The sequence below is a fragment of the Notechis scutatus genome, chromosome Z (assembly GCF_049901735.1).
Source record: "Notechis scutatus isolate UNSWTSFEM ecotype Mainland chromosome Z, rNotScu1.2, whole genome shotgun sequence".
NCBI lineage: Eukaryota > Metazoa > Chordata > Lepidosauria > Squamata > Elapidae > Notechis > Notechis scutatus.
The window spans coordinates 105,825,010-105,838,161 of record NC_142025.1 but is presented as its reverse complement, the minus strand read 5'-3'; the positions used below and the strand labels follow the sequence as shown (position 1 = coordinate 105,838,161).

The 13,152-nt window shown below is 38.3% G+C and overlaps 1 protein-coding gene across 1 annotated transcript; it reads right to left on the bottom strand.

The window, feature by feature from the left end:
• Positions 1 to 2,905: 2,905 nt before the first annotated feature.
• On the bottom strand, positions 2,906 to 11,274 carry LOC148129056 (olfactory receptor 2D2-like). The gene is made up of 2 exons (XM_087945932.1): positions 11,193 to 11,274; positions 2,906 to 3,861 (listed from the first exon to the last, which is right to left on the bottom strand). Exons 1-2 carry the CDS (start codon positions 11,272 to 11,274, stop codon positions 2,906 to 2,908), a joined length of 1,038 nt encoding a protein of 345 aa, XP_087802058.1.
• Between the last annotated feature and the right edge of the window lie 1,878 nt (positions 11,275 to 13,152).

The window sequence follows — 13,152 nt, the reverse complement described above, 5'->3', positions numbered from 1 at the left end:
AGCCCGCCTACTTAGACTACGTCACGTGAGACCCTACCAAGAGGGAGGGGTGTTCTGTACTATTCATTAACATTCTTGTAAACACCCGTTCTGATTGGCTAAGACGCGCAGCGATCCGATTGGCCGAACAAGCCGCACTGATTGGCCCATGGAGAATCTCCCACGATTGGAGGAAACCGATCGCGGGAGATTCAAAGTGGTGTCATTGGCCGCGGTTTGGCCGGCTAGTTCTATAAAAGCTGCTGCATGCCCTAGCCGAGCCGAGTCGATCTCGGGACCAAATAAAGAGCTGAAACTGGTCACTGACTCCCGAGTTTTCTTCCGCACGGCGAACTTAACACTTCTTTTCTTATTAAACTGACTTGACATTGAATCCAACTCATCGTTGTTTTTTGTTTCTTTATCCACTTTCTTGAAATTCAGCAAATGCACTTTACTGCATTCAGTTTATTATATTATTTTATTTTCTACACTAAAGAATTCCAACTTTCCATGATCACTTTATTCAACATTTCCGCTGTTTATACTTCTTTGATTAAGTGTTCCCAATTAATAATGATTAAAGGATAGCTGAGTTTCTTAAGGCTTTATTTCAGTTTCTGTAAAAGAATGTTTTCTGTAGCAGATATTAGAAATTTCCTGGAAATTGCACAAAGTAACTGGAACTCACCAATCCCCCAAAACACATTTAAATGGAACCAAAGTAAGGTGTAAAAGGCCTCCAAAGCAGCAGAGAACTAAAGCAACCTTGGTTGAATATACCTTCAGTCCAAGAAAAAGTAAAATAGGGGAAAAAAGGAACTAGTTAGACGTAAAATAATTAAAGTCAAAAACTTATCAGGATTCTGGAATAAGAAAATTAAAAGAAATGAATGGATTAATAAATTTAAATTAAATTTGGAATATTGCATCATGTAAAGTATATTGTGAATTAAATGAATAGATAAAAATTATCTTTATGTGAAAGAGGAATGTTTAAATTTGTTAACAGAGTGGATTGGCTGATTGCATTAAATAAAGAGGTAAGTAGAAAAAGAAGGGAAACATGAAGTTTTGCAAAGATCATGTGATAATAGAAGTGGATGTATTGAAATTAATCATTGGAAAAAGTTATAGATATGAGGGGGGGAAATCAGTCTTTTATTTTGATTCCTTTTATGGGCTGGAAATTTGAAATAATGATAAACGTATTATTCAAGGGACTGAAAGTTATAGAAAGGTGGGTGGTATAATTGAACCACTCAAGCAGCATATATTTGTTTATGATAGAACAAATTTATAGAAAAGGATGCTATTTCATCACCTTGAAAGATTATTATGCATGTAAAAATAGAGATATATTGAAGTACCAAGAATGGAAGATAAAATAGCAAGTGCTTTTGCTAAATATGGAACATTTTTTAGACTTTCTACTGAAAATAGATCAAGCTAATTTTTTTTACAATTGAGCAAGTATTGAATAAGGGAACGAATGAGTTATGTTTATTTATACGAAGGAGGGAGGGTAACATTTTTTACTAAAACTGCTGTAATTAAAATTGTAAATGACTTCTTTAAATGTTTTGTTTCTTTTCTCTTTTACCTGCATTGTTTTCTAAACCTTTTCTTTTTTCTTTTTTCCACTTTAATTCTTTTATATATTTCTTACATTTCTTTTTTCATTTTTTTCCAATATAAATTATATATGTGAAATAATACTTCACATTAAAGTGGTCTTCAGATAGAAATTTATTTTTCATTTCTTGTGCTCTGTTCTTAATTCAGAACTTTTTGCAGAGGTCTTTCTCTTGGATATGTTAATTAGATTGAATGTTATATCCAAAAAAGGAAAAATTCTCAATAATTATCAAATTCCATCCTGTGTAAGAACCAGCACAATGATATACAGAGAAATCTTCCTTGGTTCCTACTAGATTTCTGGTCTCATCCCAATTTATCTTTTATTTTAAATGCATAATTAAAATATAGACATATAGAATAGCACTGGTGTCAGGGTTACAAGTAACAATCAAAACTCTGAGGCAGATTGATTCTTCAAAGAATAGATTTATTGGACATGACATATTGACACGACCTGGTGAAAATATTCCTGTGGTTTTTCACCGAATTAAAAGTAAAAGTTCTTTTACTTTCTCCCAACAATCAGTCACATGGTCCAATCAAGATATAGTCCAGTTGCTAGATGACTCCAGTCCCCTCCTTCCAGACATCTAGTGGTAATGTCCTTGGTTCCCAAGAGAAAGTATTTTATTTTGGCTACAGCACCCCAGCTATCTCTACTTCCCCCTCCTTATCTCATGGCTCCAGTTGTGGCAGCATTGAAGCCCCAAAATGGCCACAGCCAGGTCAACTTCAGGGTTAACAGCTGGCATACTATGAAGAATATGAGGTAACCCTGTAATTTCTTAATTCAGAATAGAGTTGGGCAACTGGATAGAACTGAGCATTTACTAGGCAGATGCCCTTCCTGATACCGTGCAGAGTTCACAGCAGATATTTTTTCTTTGAGCTCCAAATATTAATATCTGCTACTATTTAGGATTGAACTCTCAATCTTCTGAGTGGAAGATGAACATCTTCACTATTAGGCCAGTGCACTGTTCTAATTTGAGTTTATACACTGTAACCTACTATATATTTTTTTACAAAAATAAAGCAAAAAAACCAAACAAACCCAAAGTTCTTGGTAGGAAAGTACCCGACAGGAATTTGAACTTTCTAGTAGGTGACATCTCTGATTACCTGACTCACATCTTTATGCAAACTATTTTAGAAAAGCATCTGCAATATTTTCTCCTCAAAGAGAAAATCCAAGACTTATATTGTTTATAAGTGTTATATAAAAAACAATTCTGAAGCATCCTAGAGAGATAAAGATCCCTCCAGGAATCCAGATTTCACAGTATCAGTTAATATCTCCAACTTTATATATTAATTTCTTTAGAGCCTGAGTCACTTCTTTATTTCGCAAACTATATATGAGAGGATTGAGTGCTGGAGTAATGATGATATAAAACACAGAAGCCATTTTCACATATTCCTTTGAAGTGCTGGATTTTGGTTGCATATATATTGAAAGGACTGATCCAAAAAAAAGTGAAACTACCATCATGTGAGAAGAGCATGTGGAGATGGCCTTATGCTTCCCTGTGAGAGAACCTTTTCCAAATATGGAATACAAAATGCGAGTGTATGACATAAGAATTAATAGAAGTGGTAAGACCAAAGTAAATAAACATGAAATAGACATGCACATTTTGGCTTGATGTGTATCTCCATGAGCTATTTTCACTAAGGCAGGCATTTCACAGAGAAAATGATCAATCTTATTGTGGTTACCAAAGGATAATTTCAAAGTAAATGCAGTATTTATAGCAGAAAAAAATAAACCTCCCACCCAAGAAACAGTTGCCATTGAAATACAGACCTTTTTAGTTATTGTGAGGCTATAGTGCAGTGGAAGGCAAATTGCAATGTAACGATCATATGACATTACACTAAGAAGAAAGCATTCTGTAATTCCAAATGAAAGGAAGAAGTAGAGTTGTATACCACAGCGAATAAGAGGAATGATCCTTTCCTCAGACAGGAGATGAGTCAGCATTTGGGGCACCACAGTTGAAGTATAACAAGCCTCCAAGACAGAGAAGTTGGAGAGAAAGAAATACATTGGGCTGTGAAGGTGAGAATCTACTATGACCAGAAGTACAAGGAGCAAGTTGCCCATCACGGCCATCATGTAAATAAAGACAAATGTCACAAAAAGTGCAATATTTGTCACCCAGCGATTTGAGATCCCCATTAATATAAACTCTTCAGGCCAAGAAGTCTGATTGCCATCTCTCAAGTTGTCTATTATACCTGATAAAATAAAAGAAATCACCATTGGTAATACTAGCTGCAGTCTAATATGCCATAATTTTAATGGATATTAAACAATCTTTCCATCCTTAAATTAAGATACAACACAGAGTTCAATATTGGGAGTTGGCTCAAATATCACCTTCTCTCAAATGAAACAGTCAGAATCCCTCAGTTTTCAGGAAAAGGCCTGTTCACTGTGATTACAATCCTCTGAAGTATTACTACTGTTCATTAAAAAAAAACAGTTTGACATATAGGTTTATGGAACAATTCATTAGAATACATCTGGCTATTCTTTCTTATTTTTATAAATATTAATGATATACAATGGTTTTTTAATCTACTTTTTAAACTAATTTTACAGTTTCATATTAGATGTACTGTTTTTACTTAGGTTTTATTTTGTTTTTATTTTTAAGGGATATTTTTACACCATTTATAGACATTATTAATAATGGCAAACATAGAAGAAATCAGGATCTTATTGCTATTTTTATAAAACCATTATTGTTATTATTAATGATTAATATTAATCTTATTCAAAGGAAATTTAAAAATTAGCTCATGGGAGAATCAATGGAATAAATGTTTCAATAATCAATCACTTTGTGATTAAACTTGAATATTTAGAGTCATAAAACTAACAGCAATTAAAGAAAGAAATAATTCTGCAATATAAAAATATGCTAGAGACTTTTATGTTCATACATATTTAAACCTACTGATGTTGTGACAAGGGTTTTATCATATTATATTGATTAATGAAGAATATTTTCGAGCCATCCTGAGACGTTTTGTAAAATGGACAGCCATACAAATTGATAAATAAATAAATAAATATTGCATGTAAATGTCAAATGTCCAAAGAAATCCAAAGCAGAAACTCAGAATAAAGCATTTTTAAGATAAACCTAAAACAGAAGGCCAAGAAGACCAAATTCTGTTTATAATGTCTATCATGTTTTTCAAAAATACAGTTGTAACCATTCAGCTTAATGAAAATAAGTATTTTTGTATTGCTGAAATATCACCTCTCTTTTTCATTGCAAAAGGTACTAGTTTGTTCTTAAAAATAAGGCTATTCCAAATGAGAATAAAAGGGAAAACAAGAAAGCAATTCGAGAAAGGCAAAATAATTTTGAAAACAACATAATTAATGACTTTAAGAAGTACAATAAAACTTTACATTAAGAAAAGGAACTAACCAGAGATAAGGTGAAGCATATTCTTTTAGATATTTAGGGATATTTGAGCATTTTAAGAAATATTCAGTAGGAATTGTCTTGATAGATATTAATTATCTCTGCTATCTCATAGGGCAATATCTGATTTGTGGAAAAGGTTCAAAGTCAGGGAAAAAACTGGAGATTTACAGCTTTTAGAAAGGGAGTCAAATTGTTGAGCATGATTCTATATTTTACTTGGCCAACCTTCTACTAGGTTGTGAAAAGGGAAAAGAAGAAAGATGAAACTTCATGTCACAACAGCTTTGTAGAACTAGAAATTTTTCCTGCAATCCCTCATATTTACATTCGACACTTTTAAAGATTATAGTATGTAAACAGTTTTCTCCTAGTTTCTCTGCAATGCAAATGAACACCTTTGGCTCTGTTGTTACTATCTATCATGATTTAAAATGTGGTGCTCTTGAAGTTCCCTAGGTTTTAACTTTTGGATTATCTATGAGTATTCCCTTGTTTTATAAACTCAATATTAATTTGCTTTATAGACTTCCCATGTCCTCCCAATTGGCTGCTGAGTAATAACTTCAGCTGGTAATATTCTGCACAACTTTCTTAATATAACATAGTAATCATGTAAGATGATTACAATAATTAGTAATCAATAAGAATTGATTCTTTTATGGATGGGTGAAGCAGAAAAGAAAAATAAATAATAGTATTTACAATGGATAGATATAAACAGAGTTCCCTAAGGATCTGTTTTTGTGGTTGGTATTTTTTCCTTTTTTCCTTTTCTTTACTTATCAGATATTTTTAGATAGGAACAAGTAGACAGCTGACTAACTTGTTCTAATGATATGATATATAGAAAGTTTGAAAGAAAAAAGTTCTGTATTTCAGAAGAAGTTCATCAGCCTAGGGAAAGTAACATTAAACCAGTAATGCCATTCAATAAAACCAAAAGGGTGTGCGTGCGTGCGTGCATGTGCGTGCGTGTGTGTGTGTGTGTGTGTGTGTGTGTGTAAATTAAAGTTGGTGGGAGCTAGGAAAAAAATTAGTTTATAAAGGGTGCAGAGACATACACAGTTTTTATGCAGTGGATGATAAGGGATAGAATATAGAACAAAACTTCAGTATGGCACTCAAATTAATGTAGCTAAAGCTGAAATATTTAGGACATGTAATGCATTAGCTCATAATTATTAGAAGACCCTAGAAAATAACAGGTAAGGTAGCTAGATGCTATTGCTGATATCTCAGTCTTGAGCTAATAAGAATTAAAAAAACGAGCCTAAGTAGAACATCTTTATAACATTTTATCCACTGGGTCTTAAATAGTTAATAGTGACTAAATGACTAAATTGAAGTCTTATTAATTCTAGCCATTTTATATTTATCTTTTTATCATTTTGTAAGCTGTCCAGAGTTACTTTATGGTGAGATGGGTAGTATATATATTTAATAAATAAATAAAAACAACAACATCCTCTTAGTTGGTAAGGTTCTTGAAAAAAGAATTGAGAGAATCTCTTCTTATCTCTTAAATTCTAAAAAATAATAAATAGATCCTCCCTTCCTTCTTTCCTGTTTGGAACAAGCTTCTACCACCTTGGTGGTTGTTAATATTGCACTGCAGTGATAATTAATAGCTATCGTATCATTTGTCATTACAATATGATCACAGTAAAGAAAAAAAAATCTTCAACAACAGTATGTGTTCCAAATAACTTGATTCTTTTATTAATTTCTGCAGTTAAAAATACACATTTTCATGAAAAGAAAAATAATTCTTATACACATCTGTTCTTTGAGGATATTTAAAGATAAATAAATTGATCTATCCTGACATTTCTCCTCTTTCCTCCTCACAGAAATATATTAGAAATGAAGAGTACCATGAAGAAATTGTTGATGTTCCATGTTTCAGCAAGAATAACATACAGCCTGCAGAATAATATAGCCTACAGTACAAATAACTGAGAAATGTAGATTTTTATATGAAAGCGTGAATCTTTTCTGAGATGTGCTGAACACATTAGTAATACAAATAGGAATAATTGCACAAGCATCTAGAATCAATACTCACGAGACAAATAATTCTTTGATGATTTATTTTAGTTTGAAATTATGATGGTGAAGCTCAATCCTGTGGGATCTTGATGGAATTGTCTATGGCAGTGAATAAGAAAGATAGAATAAGTGCCTATCAGTTTAAATTATTATTTATGATTTCATGAGATATTTCATATCTACAAAGAGCCTTCCTGCATTTGGTCTACATCTAATTTCAGAACAGAAAATAGGGCATGCAGTTAAAAAAAACTTACATTTAACTCCAAACTCTAAGTGAATATATTTGTGGACACCTGGAGGCCACATAGTAAACTTAAAATTTAAAAATGTGAAATGTCTGGATTGTTTTTCATTTGTTTGTTTTGTTCTTTATTTAGTGCTATTAGTTGGAATTATTAGTTTGTTCTTTATTTAGTGCTATTAGTTGGAAATATTCTCCCACCCAAAATTCTGAAAGTGAAGAAATTAATGTCAGGACTAATACAAATATATCCTATTTACAGAAGTGCTGTTCTGCTAGTAATGCTGGAAAAATACATCTTTGTGGAAAATCCATATACACTATATAAATTTATATCATGTTTGCCTAAAATAGAATCATTTGAAATGAATTATTTTGCTAATCTTCTGAAAGAGGATATGCATATATATAGCATTAAGTGTGAATCTTGCAATTTTTCCTCCAGCATAAGGCTATTCATAATAAAGCTAATACATATGAAGCTAATATATCCAGAATCCAGCCAATATTTAGCTAGGGGATTCTGGCAGTTCAGTTTTTTTTTAAAAAAAGGAATTGGAGTGTTCTAAAACTTTTTTTTTTCATAATTCATATTTGATTTTCAAAGTGAAACAAAATATATACATATATAATCTGAACCTGAAAGAGGCATGGGGTGTATAGAGTGAGTGTCTTAGAAGGGATTGTACCTAGTTCTACAAAAAATAAAGACAGGAAAGATGAGAAAGCAGTTTCAAACTTTCTCTTTGATATTATCCCTTTAAGGTAATCAAGACAAGATAACAAAATTATGAGTACCAATTCTACTTGTATTGTAAGATTATAGTAACAGAATCTTCTGGGATTCAGCATCCTAGCAGATATTGAAGATTATACTGGTAATGCTAAGTAGGACACAATACTATTAGTCACAATTTGTGTTGCAACTACTACCAAATAAAATATATATTCAGAGATGATAGAAAGACAATAATGTTTTTAAGTATTTATTTTAAATGATGTATATATCCACCGATATGTAAAAACAATGGGCAATGCAGAAATCAGTAAAAACAACAGAAAACTCCAAATCATAAATACAAATAAATTAATTATCAGTATTGGGGAAAATAAGTGGAATTGGGTTTAAGATACATGATGGAATTAGAAACATACAATAAGGTCACAACAATGAGATGTGAAGAGCAAGTAGAAAAAATCTTCTTCCAGCCCTCAGACAATGAGATCTTCAAAATAGCGACAATGATCCCAGAATAAGACAATAAAATCAGAACAAAGGGTAAAGTAACAGTAAAATAACTGCCACCACAAAAACAGCAATTTCCATCATAAAGATATTTCCACATGCCAGTTTCAGTAAAAGGGGTGGGGGAGATATCACAAAAGAAATGATTGATGACATTGGAATCACAAAAGGACAGTCCAAACATACTAGTCAGACCAAATGACATGAAGAATCCAGTTAGCCAGGGGCTAGAGCTAAACTGGTATAAACTCTTTGACCCACCAAGATAGGATAATGTAGAGGCTTACAGATGGCAACATAACAATTGTAGGCCATTGAGGCCAAAAGGAAACATTCGGTTCCACCAAGGAAAAAAGGAAAATATGTCTGCGCAGCAGAGCCAATAAAGGAAATAGTCTAAAATTGTATGGCTCCACACAGAATGCTGAGAGATACTAGCATTTATCAAAAAAAATATTACATAGAATTTTATGACAAAATTGAATGTGTGTTTGTTTAATACTTAGTTGCTTTTTGTTTCTTTCCATTGCAGAAATTTTTGAACACCTCACATCTACTAGTAAATTTTGGCTTAATATATGACTACCATCGTCCATAAAAGAAAAAGAATTCCACTCTGTTTCACTGCAGATGTCCATAAAATAGTATAGGAGAAAAAGTCTGCATATAGTATATACAGATTTAGGGATCATACTAGCCATGCAGGTTCTTTTTCAGGGTTTTTAGAGGTGGAGGTGGCAGGTCAACTAGCCCACTTAAAGCTTAATAAAGCAATGGATCCTGATGGTATTTATCTCAGAGTTCCAGTCACATCTAACATGTAAAGTTCTTGAGGAATGGCAAATAATTAATACTGTACAAATCCACAAGAAGGAGATTAGGGAAGAACTTGGAACTGTAGGCCAATGAGCTTAACATTTGTAGTAGTGAAATTAATAGAATCTCTGCTGAACAAAAAAGATTAATGTTCTATATTAACATACTCCAAAAGGTGAAATCTGATTGGTCCACATGGACCGCATCCTGATTGGTCTACTGAATGGCCGTGATTGGCTTCCTAAGAATCAACCGCAATTGGCCGAGCCGATCGCGGGAGATTCAAAGCCTTGTCATTGGCTGACGAGCTGCGAACAATCCCTATATGAAGGGCTGCCACAGCTCCAAGATGTTGTACAGATCTTAACATAAAATAAAGAGCTTGAAGTGCACTGGTCTCGCGTCTCTTTTGTACCCGATCTAACACTGGCGACGAAGGAAGGATCATGAGACACCGAGACCAACAGAGCACGTGGTGAATCGACGCTGAAATCCCGATGAGATGGCTGGCAACACCTCACCGCCCGCACCCTTCGACCAGGCTGCCGAGGACTGGGAATCATACATTGACCGATTCCTAATGTTCCTCGAGAGCAGCAATCTAAAGGATGCCAACGGACAGAAGAAGAGGGCCGTGTTCCTGATGCACTGCGGGCCCACAGTGTTCAAGATAGCCAAACCCCTAGTGAAACCCGCAGACATGAAAGAGATGGACTGGCCTGACCTCGACCAGCTGCTGCGGAGACACTATGCCCCCGCCGTGCCCAACCTCATCTGACGGCATGAATTTTATCGGAGGGATCAGAAAGAGGGCGAGAGCATCAGCGACTTCGTGGCCACACTCAGGGACCTCGGGGGCATGTGCGGTTTCACCGACATGGACGAGGCCCTGAGAGACTGCGTGGTCCTCGGGCTCAGGGACTCCATCCTCCAGACCTGGCTGATGGCAAGGGCAGACATCTCAGTCACCGAGGCCATCACCGAAGTGATGGCAGCGAAAGCCACCAAGCAGTCCGCGGCCCGGATGCGGCAGATGCATGTAGCAGACCGACCCACAACCGTGGAAACGGCACTAACCCCGGAAGCACATCCTGAGGCCAGCCACAAGACCACCACCATGCACCACGGAGACCTCGACTCCTTCTCAGACACTGAGGATGAGGAGGAGGAGATCCACCAACTGCAGGCGGAACGAGACCGGCGGGATCGGCGAGGTCGTAAGTCGGGGTTCCAGTGCACCAGGTGTGGAGGCGACCATCCCCACTCAAAATGCCGATTCCTCAATGCCATCTGTTGGCACTGCGACAAATGGGGGCACATCGCCAAGGTGTGCCAGAACAAGAGGAACCGCAGGCGATGAGATGGCAGCCCCCGACGATGAGACGGCACCCCACCCCAGGACCAGAGATCAACACGCCGAAAGCCGATGGAGCCGGGATGGGCGGAACAAGCGGTTCAGCGAGGCCTGGCAAAAAGAAGAGACCCATCAGACGGTCATCATCGGGCACTCAATGACCCTCGACGCCCAGAAAATGCATGTGGAGGTAGGCATCGAGAGCCAGCCATGCAAGATGGAGGTAGACTCTGGATCCTACCTCTCCATGGTCTCCTGGCGTACAATCAAGCGCCTGGTGCCTACCATCAACAGGAGTGAACTAGAAAGCCAGAAGCTGACCCTGAAGGATTATCAGGGGAACCGCATCCCCGTGGTCGGGATTGGACATTTTAAAATAACTTTCAAGGGGTGCACAGAGGTACTTCCGCTCACCGCTGTGAACAAGGACCTCCCAAGCCTGCTGGGACTGCAATGGTTTGCGCCATTGGGGATCGAGGTGACGGGCATCAACCATGTCGCCGAGGCAGACTGGGAGGAAACGCTCGTGAGGGACTTCCAGGAGGTCTTCAACGGCAACCTAGGCAAGTACCGGGGGTCCCCAATATCCTTCTGCCTAAACCTGAACATTGCCCCAATCCGCCTTAAGCCACGGCGAGTGCCATTCGCGCTCAAGCCCAAAATCGATGAGCAGTTAGACAAGCTCATCGCGCAAGGGGTTTTAGAGCCTATAGACCATGCCCGGTGGGAAACTCCCATAGTCACCCCAATCAAGCCGGATGGGTCCGTAAGAATCTCTGGTGACTACAAGGCCACTCTCAACCATGTGTTGCAGCCAAGTGCTTACCCCGTCCCAGTGGTACAGCACCTTCTGCACTCACTGGGGGGAGGCAAGGTCTTCACAAAATTCGATCTGGCGCAGGCATACCAGCAGCTGCCAGTCGATGCCGAGATCGTGGAGGCACAAACCATTGTAACCCAGCGAGGGGCATTCCGGTGCAAACGGCTCCAATTCGGAGTCAGTGTGGGACCAGGGGTATCCCAGAGCCTGATGGAAAGACTATTACTAGGAATAAAAGAGGTGGTGCCCTATTTCGACGATGTACTGGTGTCAGCTACAAATAAAACCCAATTAGAAAGCCGCCTAAGGGAGGTCTTGCAGACATTCAAAATTAAAAAGGAAAAGTGTCAACTTTTGTTGACATTCCTGGGGTACCTCCTAGACAAAAACGGGATCCACCCCACGGAAAAAAAGCTCAAAGCCATCAAAGAAGCCCCTAGACCCAGGAATAAGACTGAACTGCAGGCTTTTCTTGGACTCATTAACTTTTATAATGTTTTCCTGCCCCAGAAGGCAACCGTAGCGGAACCCCTACATAGGCTGCTGGACAAAATAGCCACCTGGGCCTGGGGGAAGTGGGAGGAAAATGCATTCAAACAAATAAAAAACCTGCTAACATCAGACGCAGTCCTCATCCAATACAGCGAGACCCTACCTTTAGCCATGACCTGCGATGCATCACCCTTTGGCATTGGAGCCATCCTCAGCCACACACTTCTGGACGGAAGAGAAGCACCCATCGCTTTCTTCTCAAGGACACTATCCAAGCTGGAGAGGATCTACAGCCAGCTGGACAAGGAGGCCCTAGCAGTAATCGCCGGCGTGAAGCGGTTCCATGAATACCTATACGGTAGGACCTTTTCAATTATTACCAACCACAAGCCACTGATAGGGATACTGGCAGGGAACAAGGCCACCCCGAACATACAGTCACCAAGGATGACAAGGTGGTCTGAGTTCCTTGCCGCCTACACCTACCAGCTGACACACCAACCCGGAAAGAACATCACGCATGCAGACGTGTTGAGCCGCTCCCCCCTGCCCAACCTGGAGGACGACCCGGCACCCACAACATCAGCGCTGCACATAGAGACACTACCCAACCCACCCCTGACCGCGTCAGACATTGCCTGAGAAACTAATAAAGACAAATGTCTGGCGCGGGTCTTGAACTGGGTGGAAAAAGGGTCTTGAACTGGCCGGAAAACGATGGCGGCAAACAATTTAGAACTTTTCAAAACCGGCAAACCGAACTCTTTACACAGAAGGGTTGCATACTTTGGGGGACAGGGTTGTGATACCTGAAACTCTACAACTCTATGTTGCATGAGGGGCACCCGGGCATAGTTAAGATGAAAGCCCTGGCCAGGAGATACGCCTGGAGGCCAGGAATGGACAAACAGATTGAGACTTGGGTAGCCTCATGCAGGAAATGCCAGGAAACCAGACCAAGCCCTCCCTCCGGCCCAATCCTGGAATGGGAAATCCCCAGGGGACCATGGTCCAGGATCCATATAGATTTCGCCGGACCTACCAAGGGACACACATTCCTGA